Source organism: Penicillium lagena, assembly GCF_028827675.1.
Source record: "Penicillium lagena strain IBT 129212 chromosome Unknown utg000008l_segment0_segment0, whole genome shotgun sequence".
NCBI classification, from domain to species: Eukaryota; Fungi; Ascomycota; class Eurotiomycetes; order Eurotiales; family Aspergillaceae; genus Penicillium; species Penicillium lagena.
The window spans coordinates 1,150,517-1,165,203 of NW_026623229.1; the positions used below are offsets into that span (position 1 = coordinate 1,150,517).

Consider the following 14,687-nt stretch of genomic DNA (forward strand, 5'->3'; position numbering starts at 1 on the left):
GCTCTCGTCCCCGAGCAGCGAACACGCCTTGACCCGCCGGGATCCTCCCTCACTTCTTTCAACCCCCCCCCTCTCTCTCGCAAAGCCTCTCCTGCCACCTCTGCTTCCTGCCCCCGCTGCAAGCACAGCCTCTTCCCCGGAACAACAAAGGGAGAAACTGTCCATTTGTCGGCTCCCACCCCCGTTCCTTTCGCCAGTTGGATTCTGCGGAGCTTTGTTGGTAGGTTCTTTCTCGCTCCTCCCACCCCCCGCCCACCCTGTCCTCTCTCGTCTGCCCTTCCTCTCCTCCAAATCACCCTTTTCTAACTCTCTCCTCTGCGTAGGAGGTGATAGTGTGTCGCCGAGGCAAGCATTGCATTACTCCATCGCTCCGCCCGCATCCAATATGGCAACTCGTCCACCGGCGGCGAGTTCGACGCACACCACGAATGGCGATACGCATGCGCGAGGTCCTCCAAACAACGCTGCACCATCTACCGCGACGCCGGCAACTGGATCGACCGTGAATCGCAAGAAGCAGAAACGCCGGCAGAAGCAGGCCGCTCGCTTAGCTGCGGAGCATCGGTCGCCCACCGATGGCTACGCATCTGGAGATGTAGCGGATCCAGCGATGGGGGATGATATGCGTTCTTACGGAGATGATCGTGACTTCGGCGAATCATTTCCTAACCACGCAGCGACCGGTGTTCCCTTTGCAACCGACAAGCCAACAGTCTCGCGGCAGAACTCAAGCGACCACCCAGTAACTGACGGACCAGATGAACAACAACTTGCGACGGGTCGGAGATCGAGAAGGAAAAGGGGCAAGAAACATCGCTCTGGATCTCACACTCTCGCCGACGGAAGCTCGACCCCGCTCTCCACCCCGTCCGCCACCTTCTCCCACCCTCCGCCGCCGCCCCAAAATATGCCCTACGCTAGTCGGTACCCGATGAAGGCCGGAAAGGAGGGCAGCATTTGGAATCAGTCTTCGCTGGAGGAGCGCGAAAACATCAGGACCTTCTGGTTTGAGCTGGGCGAAGAAGACCGGCGGCAACTGGTCAAGGTCGAAAAGGATGCCGTACTGAAAAAGATGAAGGAGCAGCAGAAGCACTCCTGCAGCTGTACGGTGTGTGGGCGAAAACGGACTGCGATTGAGGAAGAACTTGAAGTGTTGTACGATGCATACTATGAGGAGCTCGAGCAGTACGCGAACAACAACCAAGGTTCGTTCGACGAGGGCTCGCCCATCATCCCCCCGCCTCGACTGTACCAACCCCCCTACGGTCTCCCGGTCAACATACCCGCACCCATGGCCAGTTTCACCCGTCGCGAGGCAGAGTGCAGGAGCTACCAGAGGACGATGATGACATTGAGGAAGACTACGATGAGGACGAGGAAGACGAGGACGACGATGAGCTGTACAGTGATGATGAGCTTGAGGACGAAGAGGCACGCGAAGCGCGGGCAGACTTCTTCGCGTTTGGGAATAGTCTCACTGTGAAAGGTATGCTAGGGTGATCCTCGCTTGATCTCATAGACGCTTTGCTAATGGTAAATTCTCCCCAGATGGCATCCTTACCGTTGCAGACGATCTTCTCAAGAATGACGGGAAGCATTTCATCGACATGATGGAACAGTTAGCCGAACGTCGAATGCAAAGAGAAGAGGATACGCAGTACGGGATAGCCGCCGCTCATCAGTCCTTTCATGGAGGCCACAACCATGGCCCCCTCGACGACGAGGACTATGATGACGAGGAAGACGAGGAGTATGATTCCCAGGAGGAGGATGAGTATGACGAAGACGAAATGGTGTGTTCTCGGTGTTTTGCTCCGATTCCGTGCTGTACGAATGTTGACCACCAAAAGGACGCCATGACGGAAGAACAGCGTATGCAGGAAGGCCGGCGAATGTTTCAAATATTTGCTGCGCGGATGTTCGAGCAACGAGTCATGACTGCATATCGAGAGAAGGTTGCCGAGCAACGTCAGAAACAGCTCATTGAGGAGCTGTTGGAAGAGGAAACCCGAGAAGAGCAAAAGAACGCCAAGAAAGCTCGAGAGGCACAGAAGAAAAAAGACAAGAAGCAGAAACAGAAGCAAGCCAAGGACGAGGAGAAAGCTCGCCGGGACGCTGAAAAGGCGGCCGAGGAGGCTGCGGCCAAAGCTGCGCAAGAGAAAAAGCTCGAAGAGCAGCGGCTGAAGCGCGAAGAACAACGGAAGAAGCGGGAGGCCGAACGAAAGGCTCAAGAAGAGGAGCGTGTGCGGAAGGAAGCCGAGAAGCAACGGCGTCTCAAAGAGGAGCGAGAACGGCAGGCCGAAACTGAGCGCAAGCAACGCGAACAGAAGGAACTGGAGAAGAAGAAGCGCGAGGAAGCCAAGCGTAAGGAGCGAGAGGAACGAGAGGCTCGAGAGAAGAAGGCCAAAGAGGAGCGAGAGCGCAAATTGCGAGAGGCAGCGGTCAAGGCCGAGCAGGAACGCGCCGGTAGGCGTGATGTCCAAGCAAAGCGTGCTCCCCCAACGTACGCTGGGGCGTTTCCTCTCCAGTCAAACTCGCAGTCCCCATCTCATCCGGGTCCGCTACAGTCTCCGCATTATGCTGCCGCTAATGTCGTCCCGAAAGCCCCAACACCCGCGAGGCCGCGCCAACCGTCTCAGCAGGACTCTCACACCTCGTCGCCTCGATCCCAGCAAGCCAGCACAGACTCGTCTCATCAGCCATCCGTCTCGCCGCATTCAATACCGCAGTCGCAGTCGTCGGGAGCCTCCAGCATGGGTACTAAGCAAACCCAAGGTCAACAACAGCAACCTCCTTTGCATCACCCCCAGCCTTCGGCACCGCTGTCCCCACTTGGTCGAACCAACCCACCCGGATTTCAAGGTTTGGGCCTGCCATCCCACCCACCGGGCATTCCTGGTATGGCTCCCCGGCCACCGCTGGGACCAGACTTGCCTATGTATCCGCCCAACTCGACCAACCTGATGAACCAATTCAGAGGTTTCCCTGCGCCAAGTGGAATTCCTGCACCGCCTGGAATCAATGGGTCACGTCCAATCCCGCCAGGTCGTGGGTTCCCGCTCGAGCATGGGCCCGGTCTTCCGTTCCAGGGACAGCCTGGGTTGTCCAACGCATTCCCTATGCAACAAGGTGGTCTGGCGAAAACCCATTCGAGACAACCGTCCGGCTCGTTCGAACGGTCACCATTGGAGAATAATTCCCAGCTGTACCCAATTACGCGGCCAAGTCCGATCAAGCGTCCGCCGAGCACCGCTCAAGAGCAGCAGAGAGAAACAGGTCCTGTTCCATCGCAGCGGGAGGTGGACAACCTGAGCGCCCATCTGGGCAGTAGCGCGCTTCTTGACGATACCGACTCTCCATATTCAGCCAAATTGTCCCAGTCCTTGCCCGGTGCAGTGGCCCCTGGATCATTCCCCGGACCAACAAGAGCTAGCTTTGGAGGACCATCGCTATTTGGTGATCCTCTAGCCCCCAAGCCTGTCAACAATTTCTCGGTCACTTCTTCGAGTAACACCTGGGGCACACCTTTCGGCAACTCTGCTTTCCCTGGAACCCCAACCTGGGGCACTGCACCTGGAAGTGGCTGGTCCCACAACGTCTTTGGAGCCAGCACTCATCAGCGTCCGCACACTTCTCGGCCAGTTACAATTCGCCTCTTGGTGATCCAGGCTTGCAAGCAACTCAACGCCATGAGCTCACAAAAAAGCCTCGCAGCATACCATGACGTGGGCATCGTTCTCCGACAGGTGGAACAGCTGCGGCCTTCAAGTGAGCCCTCGATCTCGCTGGGTGAGATGCTGGATATCTGCGACACAGAGGGCAGCCCTCAGAACGGCGGCGGGTCATTCTCCATCAACGAGAACGAGAACGGTCAGTACGTCAAGTTCGAGCCCGACACCAACAGCGCCGTCCCTGGACACAGACCCAGCATTGTTCCTGGAGACATCGGCAGCCCGATTCCTGGGAACAGCAACCCGGCCGCGTTTGGCGGGTTCGGTGGTCCCGCGCCCTCAGTGTTGCGACAGTACACCTCGCCCCCTGCTGGGTTCTAGGGTAGTAAGTTGTCTTGATGATGACCTTGATATGATTATGACCCATCTCATGACCCGGGCCCTGGTACTTATTTTTTCTCTTCTTTGTGCTCCCCTTTGCGGTGTGGCTTCTTTTTCCATTCACGGGATCGGTCTGGACCCTTCTCTCACCCCTTCTCGGTGAGGAGGCAATTTTGTCGGAATGAACTTCGTTCTTCCTTACCTTCTGTTTTCCGATGGATGATGATCTTCGAAATCTTGAAGCGTCATGGGATTTAACGCCACCTTCCTACCTCCCACATTTCTTCACATCCACCTCCTCAACACACTTCCTGAAGTTGTTTCTGACGTTCATACGGGTTCCCTTTTTCCTTTTTCTTTTTACCTTTTTGTCTACTTTTTGTCGAGTTTATGCGCTGGAACTTCGGGGCATCCGGGGTTGTCTGTTCTGATTTTTCCCTTTTTGACCTTTTCGTCTGGTTGTTTTTTCTTGTGTATGGTATGAGTTCCTGGCCTTGTTTTCTACATTATGCAGCGATATCCGTGGAGATCGGGTTCATTGTCCTGCTCCGTCGTTGTTTTCTTGACCAATTGCATGATCGAAGTTTCTTCTTCGTGTTGAATTACCTCTCTATTTCTCATATCAACTTGTAACTGCTCTATGATGTACACGGGCAAACCTGATGCAGGACGAGGAGCACTTTGCCAAGAAGTCGAAAACCTGAAATCAGCAGTCGACCGTCTTCGCCTCGTGATTCGAAGATGTATGAGCAGTGTTATCGGATATCATCAAATCATGTCCAGGTTTCCGGATGATGAACTACCATTCATCAAGGAACTACTCCAACAGACCGATATGGAGGAAACGTTAGATTAAACTAGAAAATAAACGTGTCTAACCTTGGCTTCTTTTATGAGGTGACAGTCCTCCACCAATGGCTGTCGGGCCGGGTGATCATGACGCAGTCAATGGTATAGATTGAGTTCAGGGATCAGAAATCGAGGTAGGGCAGAGGCCCCATCCATCGAGAGGCGCTGATACACTTCTTATATATACTCTGTAAGAGACGAAATAACAACAACAGGGGAGCTGGCTTCAAAGACACGATAGACAATAACAAGAGCAAATGAAAAGTGAGAATTGATTAAAAACAAAAGAAAACCCTTATGACATACACCAACACGACATACACAAGGCCCGATGAGAATTCCAGGCCATCCCATATAGTCTAGACGCGCAGGATAATCCGAACGAGTCCAGCACCCATCTACTACTGCCGTGTCTCCGTTACAATACCTTCATAATCGCGAGACCGGATGTACTCCAGGGTGCGGTGGAAATGACGTTGCGGGCCATCGAGACTCGGGTTGGGCTCACTCTCCGTAGTTTGCAGGTTGGAGTGGATGAGCTCAATGAGGCCATTGAGGTACTTGATGGTGACGGTCTCGTTCTGCTGGTCGAAATAATAGACGTAGCGATTGAGGATCTCGACGAAGAGCTCGACGGAGACGGCGGTGTCCATGCAGGCGTCGGCGACGCGGAGGGCACGCTGGAGGCATTCGAGGACTCGTTTGCCATCGCGGTAGAGCTGGGGCTTGGAGTTAGATTTCAAAAATTGAAAGGAAAGAAGGTGGGCAGGCTTACGTTTTTAGGATCATCATCCTCACGCTGCGGATTTTCGACTACCCACCACAAGTGGCTCGCCAAATACACGGCGCGACATTGGTCGGGCTTCTTGAGGAGCTTGCTGCCATGTAGGGCGGCCTTGGTAATAAGCGTGTCGTAGTTCTCCTTTGAGAAGCCGCGCGTGCCGTGCAGAGCTCCCGCAATGATGCAGACGGCCTGGAACTGGGCGCGCGAGTCGCTAATCGCATCTTCGTAGATGGTGAATGCCTGCGCAAAGAACTCATAGCTGACTTCCTCGAAGCCGGTTTGGTCCGCGACTTCACCGCACATCACAAACAGGCGAAGAGATAGATCGGCGCAGCCTGGGTTGACACGCTGGTACAGATTATTGATGCTCTGATGCATGAATCGGTAGAGCGCAGATGATTGCGACTGCCAATTGTCATCGTAGTGCTCGCGCGACTTCAGTTTCCGCGCTAGGCGAATTGACGCTGTCACAATAGCTGGGGTGGTGTAGCGTATCCGCTCATTGCCTTCGTTATAGGCCTTGCGCGTGGCTTGCAGAAGCTGTGGGGAACAAAATCAGTGAATGTTCATCTTAAAATGATAGATCAAGCTCCTACCTTGAGTTGTGTGTCGTTGTCTGGAGACTGGATCAGATGTACTAATCTTGCAAGCCATCCTTGTTCCTCAATTGTCTCATCAGTCTCACCACCTCGCCGCTGGGTCTGCATCCCGGGGTATCCAGCAGCCTGCTGCAGTCCCTCCTTGATCAAAACCTTCACCGCCTGGAGCACCCGGTCAAGATTCTCCGTGGTCGAAATAAGAGTCCTGTTCTTGAGGATACTCCGGATAATCTCGCCAGCGATTCCTCTCCGGGTGGGATAAGATTGTGAAGACAGGAGTGGTACATAATGCGGCAGTGCCAATGCTGTGAATATCGAAACATAAGAACGAAGCGGGGCCCCGAGAAGATGAAGAATGTGCTGTTGCGTTAGTGCAGAGTGGAGATCGGCGTGGTCAGTGTATTCATTTGTCTTCTGGGTCGCAAAGTCCAGGACCTGGTCGACATATTCCAACTGATCTGGGTAAATGTTCAGCGCGAGATTGACGAGCGACACCAAAAGCGCCATGGTGTCTTGGATTGGTAATGCGCGCGTCTTGATCAAGTCGACCACCTGATTGTAGAAGATATCGTAGAGTTTGATATCTACGGGAATTCCGGGCTTCGGGCCAGCTTCACCTCCATTTGCGACTTGATTATCTTCTTTCGACGCATCTGCCGCGTTGTCACTCTCCTTGGAAGGTCCTTCGGCGCCGTTTTCTTGGGCGGCACCACTTGCAGCAGCACCCTCGCCGGACTCTGGGGCTTTGGCTTTGGCCTTGGCTTCTTTATCAAGCTCAAGTTTCTGAAACAGTCGAGCAACTGCTTCTTCCTCATTTTGTTTCCGTGTTTCCGGTTCCGCAGGTGCTTCTGACTCTCGGGCGGCAAAGGAAGAAAGACGATCCATCAACCCGATGACAATCTTCTTGAGATCGACATGTGGATGGAGTTTGGCAATGGCGGATAGCAGAAGGTCCAAGGTGTGCAGATGGAACTCATCCGGGAATACCTTTGTGATGACTGTTGGTCAAGTTAGTAAAAACAGGTGAATCAAACACAACGTTCATTGCGATTTCGCACCTTCCAGCAGATATTCTTGCGCCAGAACATCCCGACATTGCACCACTTGTTCCAACAGTGCTTGCAAAATGCCAGACTTGTATCCTTCGAGATCCACCAATTGACTGAGTCGGACAATGTTGCTGCCCACGAGCAGTTCGAGCTCGCGCCGCTCCTGGATCCGCCTGTCCCGTTCTCTGGAGGGACCCTGGTGTTGCAGCCGAACCCAGAGCTTATTCATTTCCACAAAATTCGTCAGGACAAAGTTGATCGAGTCCTGGAGGTTGCCTTCAGGCCCATCACCATTCCCCAGGGGCAGGTAATCTCTAGCTTGACCGGACAGGTAATATCGCAGGAAGAGACCCCGGATCGGATGCTGGACACCGCGACTCATCTCCATCATATCCTTCATGATCTCTTTGACCGGCGCATCCTCAACCGACATGTACACGGTTCCCACGGTGATCATCAGGTAGAGGCGGGGGACGATATTGCCGGCATACTGGACCAGTTCGTAGAGGTCCGCTAGGTGATTGACGGGGTGGTTCTCCTTCAGGTAGACGGATAGGTGTCGCAGCGCATCGAACACGGCCATGTACAGCTCATAATACTGTTTCGGGCCAAGGCTTGGGGTTCGCAGTTCGGAGACGAGAGTAGACCTGTAACGATCACCAGTGGTTAGCACACAACCCGACGTCGCTGCCTAGGGTCACGGAGTGGCTCACCCGCACTTGAGCGCATCCATGAGCTTGCCAGGAGTCTCTAGACATTTGCGCATCATGCCTGATTGCTGGCGCACCACCCCCAATGCCTCCTCGAGGAGGCGGTTCTGGTCCTCGGGGACGGGAGGTGGGCTCGCCATCGTGGAGCGGGAGAGAGTGAGGGGGAAATTGGAGTGGCGTGGCAGCTGCAGGCGGGAGACGGAAGAATAACAGAGACTAGGGCGCAGGAACGCGGGATATCACTGGTTCAATTCATGAGCGAAGGCAAGGGATGAAGGAAGGCAGAGTGAGTTGGGGTTGGAAGGGCGGAGGTTACAAAAGCAAGTCGGTGACAGCATCAGCCGGAAGGACAGGCAGGAACGCCGATCGTTAACTTGTCCGCTCTCCACACGACCACAACACAACCACCATCAACTAACGAACTCCACACACAACACATTCATCCCTACCATAGTCTCAGAGTTGCCATATTCTCCTCTAAGCGAGGCTCCGGGGAAGAATTTACCCTTGCTGGGACCTGATACTATCTGGGTGTAACTGACCATTGACGGTCAGGATCCATGATGTGAGAATAGGGGCTGTGATGTACCCAATGCCGCAGGAGATCCAGCTGAACCAATCAGCTTCGGAAGTCATTCCTGTGGAAGGAACGACATGCACGGGGCCACGTACGGAGACGCCATGGCTTCACCGGTTTAAAGGGCAGGTGCCATGTTCGTTGTGTATCGAGTACAAAGTTCAGATCGAGGAGCGACGGGAGGCTTCTAAGAGGGGATGGGAGCGGTTCACGTCACACAGAACCTTCAGGAGAATAGAAGTTTTTCTGCTTCGGTGATCCTGGGCTCCGATAAAAGGTTCTACTGCCTCTGGATACTGGCAGACTTCCTGTTCGCGAACAAACCATACGACCTTGTGGACGGATCCTAGGGAAGTGTAAATATCACAGGGAAGGATCCGTCTTAGGAAACTTGCAAGGAAGAGGTGATATGATGTTGTCCAGGAAGCGTGGATAATATGCTGGATCCCAAGTAAGAATCAGAGAGTTGAGTTGTAGAGTGTGTGGGGAGAAGTAAGAGGACAAGAAGGCGTAGAGGGAGGTATGTAGCTAGCGCTATCATCTTCTTGTCTTGGGCACCCACGACATTGTTTATCTGGGTATCAACAATATGTGATACAGCCTTCATTATTGCCTGCCTGGAATATTGTAGTGGAATTTTCCAATGCAGTGAATGTAGTTACCGCGGCCATCCTGTCCACGGATAAACGGATGTGGCTGGCAGTCCCACGACTGCCACTGTACTCAGATTTCCAAGGACATTCCGATATCATCAATTTGATTCTCATTCTATTCATGTAAACATAACAATCTAATTTAAGTCATTTCAAATGCCGTTAACATGTTCCGCATCCAGTCTATGTAATCATGTCCCTTGGAACCATATGAAAAAAAAAAAAAAAAAAAAAAAACAGAAACAATCTGATGTCAAGAATACATAGCAAGAAAGTAGGCGATAAACAATTCGCCTCCCAGTAAATAACGCCAACCTCAGATGCATGTCCATGGCGAAAACCGGGGGCGTTGATGAAGTCGTCAACAGAGCCGTTTTGTGTCGCATGCCGAAAGATAGGAAACCCGTGTATCATTTGATTTTTTGTGTTGTTTGGTCATGCATTGTGTGGGGAATGGGGTGTGTCATGTCACAGGTACCGACAAGAAACCATGTCTTCCGCTCTCCAGATAGCCAGCTTTAGTAGCTGAATGGAGTGCTCCAGACCGGAGTCGAGCTAGGAGTCACCGAGCTCGGGGTGATCGAAGAGACGCTCGAAGAGGAAGCCCAGTCACGACGAGCGAGCGGAGTAGACACGGCAGGCACCGTCAGACTCGAAGAAGACGGGGTCGCCGAGAGAGAAGGAGTGGAAGAAGAAGAGTAACCCCAATCCCACTGGCGGCGTTCGAGCGGAGTAGACACGGCAGGCACCGTCAGACTCGAAGACGGAGTGGAAGAAGATGAGTAGCCCCAATCCCAGTCACGACGCCAGAACAACGAGCTGGTAGGGATCGGCGTGGCGCTGCTACTGCTGCTGCGCCCAGAGGCGGCGGGCTGCTCATGCAGGATGCGGTACAGTGGAGTCGAAGTGGGAATCACTGACGACGAAGATGAAGGCGAAGAAAGAGGCGAGCGGGATGGGGATGGGGTGGGTGTCACGGTGACCGTCACGGCTTGCGGGGCTGAGTCCTGGGCTGGCACGGTCACGGTCTGGACCACGGTGTCTGTGGCCTCAGGGTCGGGAGATGAAGGTGTCGAGGTGGGAGTGGTGTTGTCGTCGACGTTGACTACTTTGTAAGGCACCTTGCGGCGGGCGAGATCTCCATTCTGCTGGTTGGAGACGGGGGCAGCGGAGGTGAGGACGCCCAGAGAGGAGAGAGCGAACACAGCTGTAACGGCGAAGTGCATGGTAGTGGTGGTGGTGGTGTTGTGGACGTATGTTTATAGATCGAAGATATGGAATCTGGGATAAGAATGGACGGAGTGGATGGACCAGGGGCGGATGGGAGAAGAATGTAGAGAATGGAGAGACGAATGCACCGAAGAAGGCACGTTTAAATGTGCATGCAGCGGACCGGGGAGTGATGATGGAGCTCAATAAACTTGCGGCAAGAGGCTGGGATCGACGGGTGGCTGGGAAGCCACTAAACCGGATCGGGTGGTCCCTGTGGCTGGCCGTGGGTCCCTGTCACACACACTTATTGATCCTGTGGCGAATCATGCCTTACAGTGTTGATCTAAATGGCCAAGTCCTCGATCCGCACCAGTCCACATCCCAGGGCCGCGCTGGCCCACGCCGCGCACGCTTGGTTCGGGTTCCACCCCAGCGCAGTGACGTGTGTCCCTTCCTCGTGGATCGTGGCCAGGAGGACCCCGTCCACCAGCTTGCTATCGCCCGCCAGGTTGCGCGACAGGTTTTGCCGTTCGGCCTGGAATCCGTCGTAGAATCGGCTGACCCCGGACCCCTCTGGCTGGGGGCCTGGAACCCATGTGTGTGTGAACCAGGTCTGCTGCAATTGCTGCTCTTTGGCATACAAGAGTCGGCGGAGTGGGTTGGTGGCTACCACTTCGCCTCCGGCTCCACCATACATGACGCAGGGGTGCCAGGGACTACACGGGGCCATGGTCGAGACCGTGCTCGGCATTTTGGCGATGTAATTGGTGTTGAAGAACCGGCGCAGTGGAAGGATGCGCGCGAATTCATTCTCGTCGCTGGACAAAAAGCTCTGGAGCACGGGGGAATAGCTGAGGTGGCTGGAGGCGACCCGCATGCGACCCGTCATGACGACCTCCGCTTGGGGGTCGAGGAGAGACCAGTATCGAGTCTCGCCGTCCATGCCGATGGTGGTCAGCGTCTGTGGGTGGGTCGGGTACGCCGAGACAATGTTCAGGATGTAAGTGACGTGAATCGGACGGTACATGAGCGGCAGAGTCTCGGAGTGCGCGGTATTCCAAACTGCCACGAAGCCATTGGCACAGCCCACGGCGATATCACTGGGGGAAAGCCAGGCGACACAGGTACAAATCGTCGAGGGCGGTTTAGCCTCGAAGACGGGCGAATGGATTTGGACTGGAGTGGGTTGTTAATGCACCGAAGTGTTCAAAAGGCAAGGGTTCCTACCGAACTCGGTCCCTTTGTGACCCCGTCGGATCCTGATATCCAACACTCGCACTCGACCATCTCCCCAAACACTAGCCAACAATCCAATGGACTGGGAATCGCCCTTTTCATCCTCTTCGCGTTTCTCCCGACCAATCGGACACCAAGATATGCGCCGTAGATCCCCCCAATTCGAGCACAAGACAAGTCGTAGCCGTGGCTTGGAGCTCATGTCTAGCGTTGTGGTCGGGGTGTCACTTTTCTTCGCTTTGACCTCCCACAGCTGGAGCGCGGTCGGATAGGGATATGATGGTTGAAAGGCCGAGACAGATACATCCTCTCCAGAGACATGGTCTCTCTTCTGCTCCTCAGTAATGGGTGCAGCCACAGCCAAGTACTGGTCCAGTCCGTCTTGGTTGGGTGCCCATGCGGATGATATGATCTTCTGTCCGAGGTTGAGCATCCAGCCCTGTCGAATCTTGGTGCCGGACTTGGTTTCTCCCCAGAATTGGCCAAAGTCGTGAGCCTCGTGATGGCCCAGCTCCAAAACGTGCTGTTCCTCGGCGGGGCCTACGAGAATCGTATGCTTGCCTTTCTTGGGTTGCGGCAAATAAACCCGGCGGGCAACGGCCTCCTTGATCGTCTCGACGCGCTGTCGTTTGCGGAATCTTTCGCCAATTTCTTTGTCATAGTACCAGTCCCATGCAGTCGTGCGCTCTCTCCTCATCTCCTCTGGAGTCACGCCATGTGTGGCTCCGCATCCATAATCAGGCATGGAGCCTGTCTTGTCCAGAGACTCACGAGTGGGCAGGCCAGAGTCCACACCGGAATACCATCGGTCGCGGGAATAGACTGCAGTCAGGGCATCGCGCTCGTCAGTGCCAAAAGCCATGGTGTAGTGCATCCCCTTAGAGACATGGTCGCTGGGGGCGAAGATGCCTCGTATGTGGGTTTCAGAAGCGGCTGGCGCGATTGTGCCATCTGGTCTGCGCTTCTTGTGATATCTAGGATGAGAAACCACGCGTTCTTTTCGTGTGGTTTGCACCGTGGGTTCATCTTCTGCCTCTTCCTCCTGCTCCTCTTCCTGTTCCTCCTCTTCTTCTTCACCATTGCCGTCTTCCTCGGGCTCATCTGTACCCTCTCCACCAGATACCGCCATAAACTCATCGTCTGAGGGAGACTCATTCTTGCGCCTGCGCCGTCTGGGAGCAGCTTTGGTAGCAGTGGCATCTTCGGAATCCGAGGGGTCACTGAGCCCGGCAGACGCGAACGGATCTTCCGTGTAGACGGTCCGGGCCCCCGACTGGCGACCCGACCGGCGGATTGAAGGCATCGTCGCTCATATAAACACCAAGCAAGCGATCAAGAGACCAAGTTGAACAAGGGGATCCAAGTGAAGCTGTGCCGGTTGGAAGAGTTGAGCTCCAGCCCTGGCTTAGTATGCACCCGCGCTAGACCGTATTCGGTTAGCGTGATATCTATACAATTCCCAGGTTGTCATTGTTTCTGTTATTGTTGAGTGGAGTCGATAAAATACTAATACACATGCCACCTCCTCATCACTTCTTTGGAATCAGCTCGGATAGGATCTCCTCCAGGTGCGCGTGGAGCGTAAAATGCGTGTGATCCGCATACTCCTTCAACACACAATGCGGCAGCCGCTCCGCCATATATCGCACCATGGCCACTGGGGCATTATAATCCTTAGCTCCATGCCACATCAAGATTGGGTCGTATGTCACATCCTCAAACCGAATCCCCCAGTCCTGAGTGAGTAGCTTCGCTTCATCCACCGATGCATCTGAGCCCTGCGCAAACCCTTCGAACATCATGCGCAGCATTCGTTGTCTTCGCTCTTCAACACTCCGTCCAGTTCCCTGCTCTTCAACCGATATAGATTTTTGAATGGAGTGATCTAACCACCGAGTCACGGTGCGAGTGGCCAACACTTTCCGCAGCATCCATATCGATAAATCTAAGGACCATCTCAATACCGCAGGCCAATAATTCGCCGCCTGTGCCGTCACCCGATACAGCAGCGGCATATGATGCGCCCCAGCCTGCCACGGCCCAGCGCCAGCCATGATGCCCACACCAGACAACATATCTGCTGGGAGTGCCTGTGCACATGCAAGCGCATATGGCGCACCACCCGAGCCGCCGAGGACTGCAAAGCGTGAAAGACCCAGATGGCCTGCAAGAGCCTGGACATCAGCGGGCCAGTCCAGGATGTGCCGGTGCGGTTGGGCCGTGGACAGCCCGAAGGCGGGGCGATCGGGAGCAATAACCCGGATCCCAAGCCGTTGCGCGATCTTGTCAACTCCCTGGCCTTCCAGGCGTGAGGAGGGGTAGCCGTGGAACCACATCAACGGGGCGCCTCTCGCGCAGCCATACTCGGCATACCCCAGCTGACGCCCGTCAGGGAGACGGAGGATCTGGCCATCTTGTGGTTGGGAGGCCGTACTTGATTGTCTAGATGTGGTCCGTGGGAGAGGAGTGTGTCTTCCTGTGCAAAGGGAGGCGATTCGTCGTTTGTTTATTTCCATTTTGTGGTGCGGAGGTTTGGGGCCGGAATCACCCGGCTCTCTATAAGAATTGCTTTTGGGCATGGATGGGGCTGTGCCGTTTAGCCTTACTGCAACATGGGACCACAACGCGAATACCGAATAGGTCAAAAGCTTCATTCCAAAACAAAAGCATCAATCCAGAAGTCCATTATTAGTTATCAATCACATCAACCCGCAGATAAGATTAATTAATGGGCTGGACAGTCTCAACCGCCTGCTCTGCTTGTACGAAGTATATTGTAAGAACAGGCTCTCCTGACAAGCACTGCTGAGTGATGTAGTCTTCAGCCTGTTTATGTATGCTTCAAATTATTCCAATATGACTGTTCGTGACTCCCTGGCCCAAGCAGATTCAAGGACAATGCAGGTTTTGACAGCTCGTGTAGGACGGACCACAGAACTATTTACCTTTTTTTTTGTATGACCAGC

The 14,687-nt window shown here is 54.3% G+C and overlaps 6 protein-coding genes across 6 annotated transcripts; 2 read left to right on the forward strand and 4 right to left on the reverse strand.

Moving 5' to 3' along the window:
• Window positions 1-199: 199 nt before the first annotated feature.
• On the forward strand, window positions 200-4,052 carry N7510_011031 (uncharacterized protein; the record flags this gene model as incomplete). Its single annotated transcript, XM_056982956.1, has 4 exons — window positions 200-1,273; window positions 1,300-1,486; window positions 1,549-1,793; window positions 1,851-4,052. Coding segments are annotated over 4 exons (3,708 nt in total), but the record flags the coding sequence as incomplete, so codon positions are not given.
• Window positions 4,053-5,302: 1,250 nt separating this feature from the next.
• N7510_011032 (vacuolar protein sorting-associated protein 35) lies at window positions 5,303-8,183 on the reverse strand (the record flags this gene model as incomplete). Its single annotated transcript, XM_056982957.1, has 5 exons — window positions 5,303-5,620; window positions 5,677-6,225; window positions 6,282-7,282; window positions 7,343-7,980; window positions 8,047-8,183. 5 exons carry the CDS (start codon window positions 8,181-8,183, stop codon window positions 5,303-5,305), a joined length of 2,643 nt encoding a protein of 880 aa, XP_056828451.1.
• A 452-nt stretch (window positions 8,184-8,635) lies between these two features.
• N7510_011033 (uncharacterized protein) lies at window positions 8,636-8,970 on the forward strand (the record flags this gene model as incomplete). Its single annotated transcript, XM_056982958.1, has 2 exons — window positions 8,636-8,711; window positions 8,813-8,970. 2 exons carry the CDS (start codon window positions 8,636-8,638, stop codon window positions 8,968-8,970), a joined length of 234 nt encoding a protein of 77 aa, XP_056828452.1.
• Window positions 8,971-9,791: 821 nt separating this feature from the next.
• N7510_011034 (uncharacterized protein) lies at window positions 9,792-10,499 on the reverse strand (the record flags this gene model as incomplete). The annotated part of the gene is made up of 1 exon (XM_056982959.1): window positions 9,792-10,499. One exon carries the CDS (start codon window positions 10,497-10,499, stop codon window positions 9,792-9,794), a length of 708 nt encoding a protein of 235 aa, XP_056828453.1.
• Window positions 10,500-10,828: 329 nt separating this feature from the next.
• Window positions 10,829-13,024, reverse strand: N7510_011035 (transcription factor TFIIIC subunit TFC6; the record flags this gene model as incomplete). The annotated part of the gene is made up of 2 exons (XM_056982960.1): window positions 10,829-11,661; window positions 11,713-13,024. The coding sequence occupies 2 exons, from the start codon at window positions 13,022-13,024 to the stop codon at window positions 10,829-10,831; spliced, it is 2,145 nt and encodes a 714-aa protein (XP_056828454.1).
• Window positions 13,025-13,250: 226 nt separating this feature from the next.
• Window positions 13,251-14,237, reverse strand: N7510_011036 (alpha/beta fold hydrolase; the record flags this gene model as incomplete). The annotated part of the gene is made up of 1 exon (XM_056982961.1): window positions 13,251-14,237. The coding sequence occupies one exon, from the start codon at window positions 14,235-14,237 to the stop codon at window positions 13,251-13,253; it is 987 nt and encodes a 328-aa protein (XP_056828455.1).
• Between the last annotated feature and the right edge of the window lie 450 nt (window positions 14,238-14,687).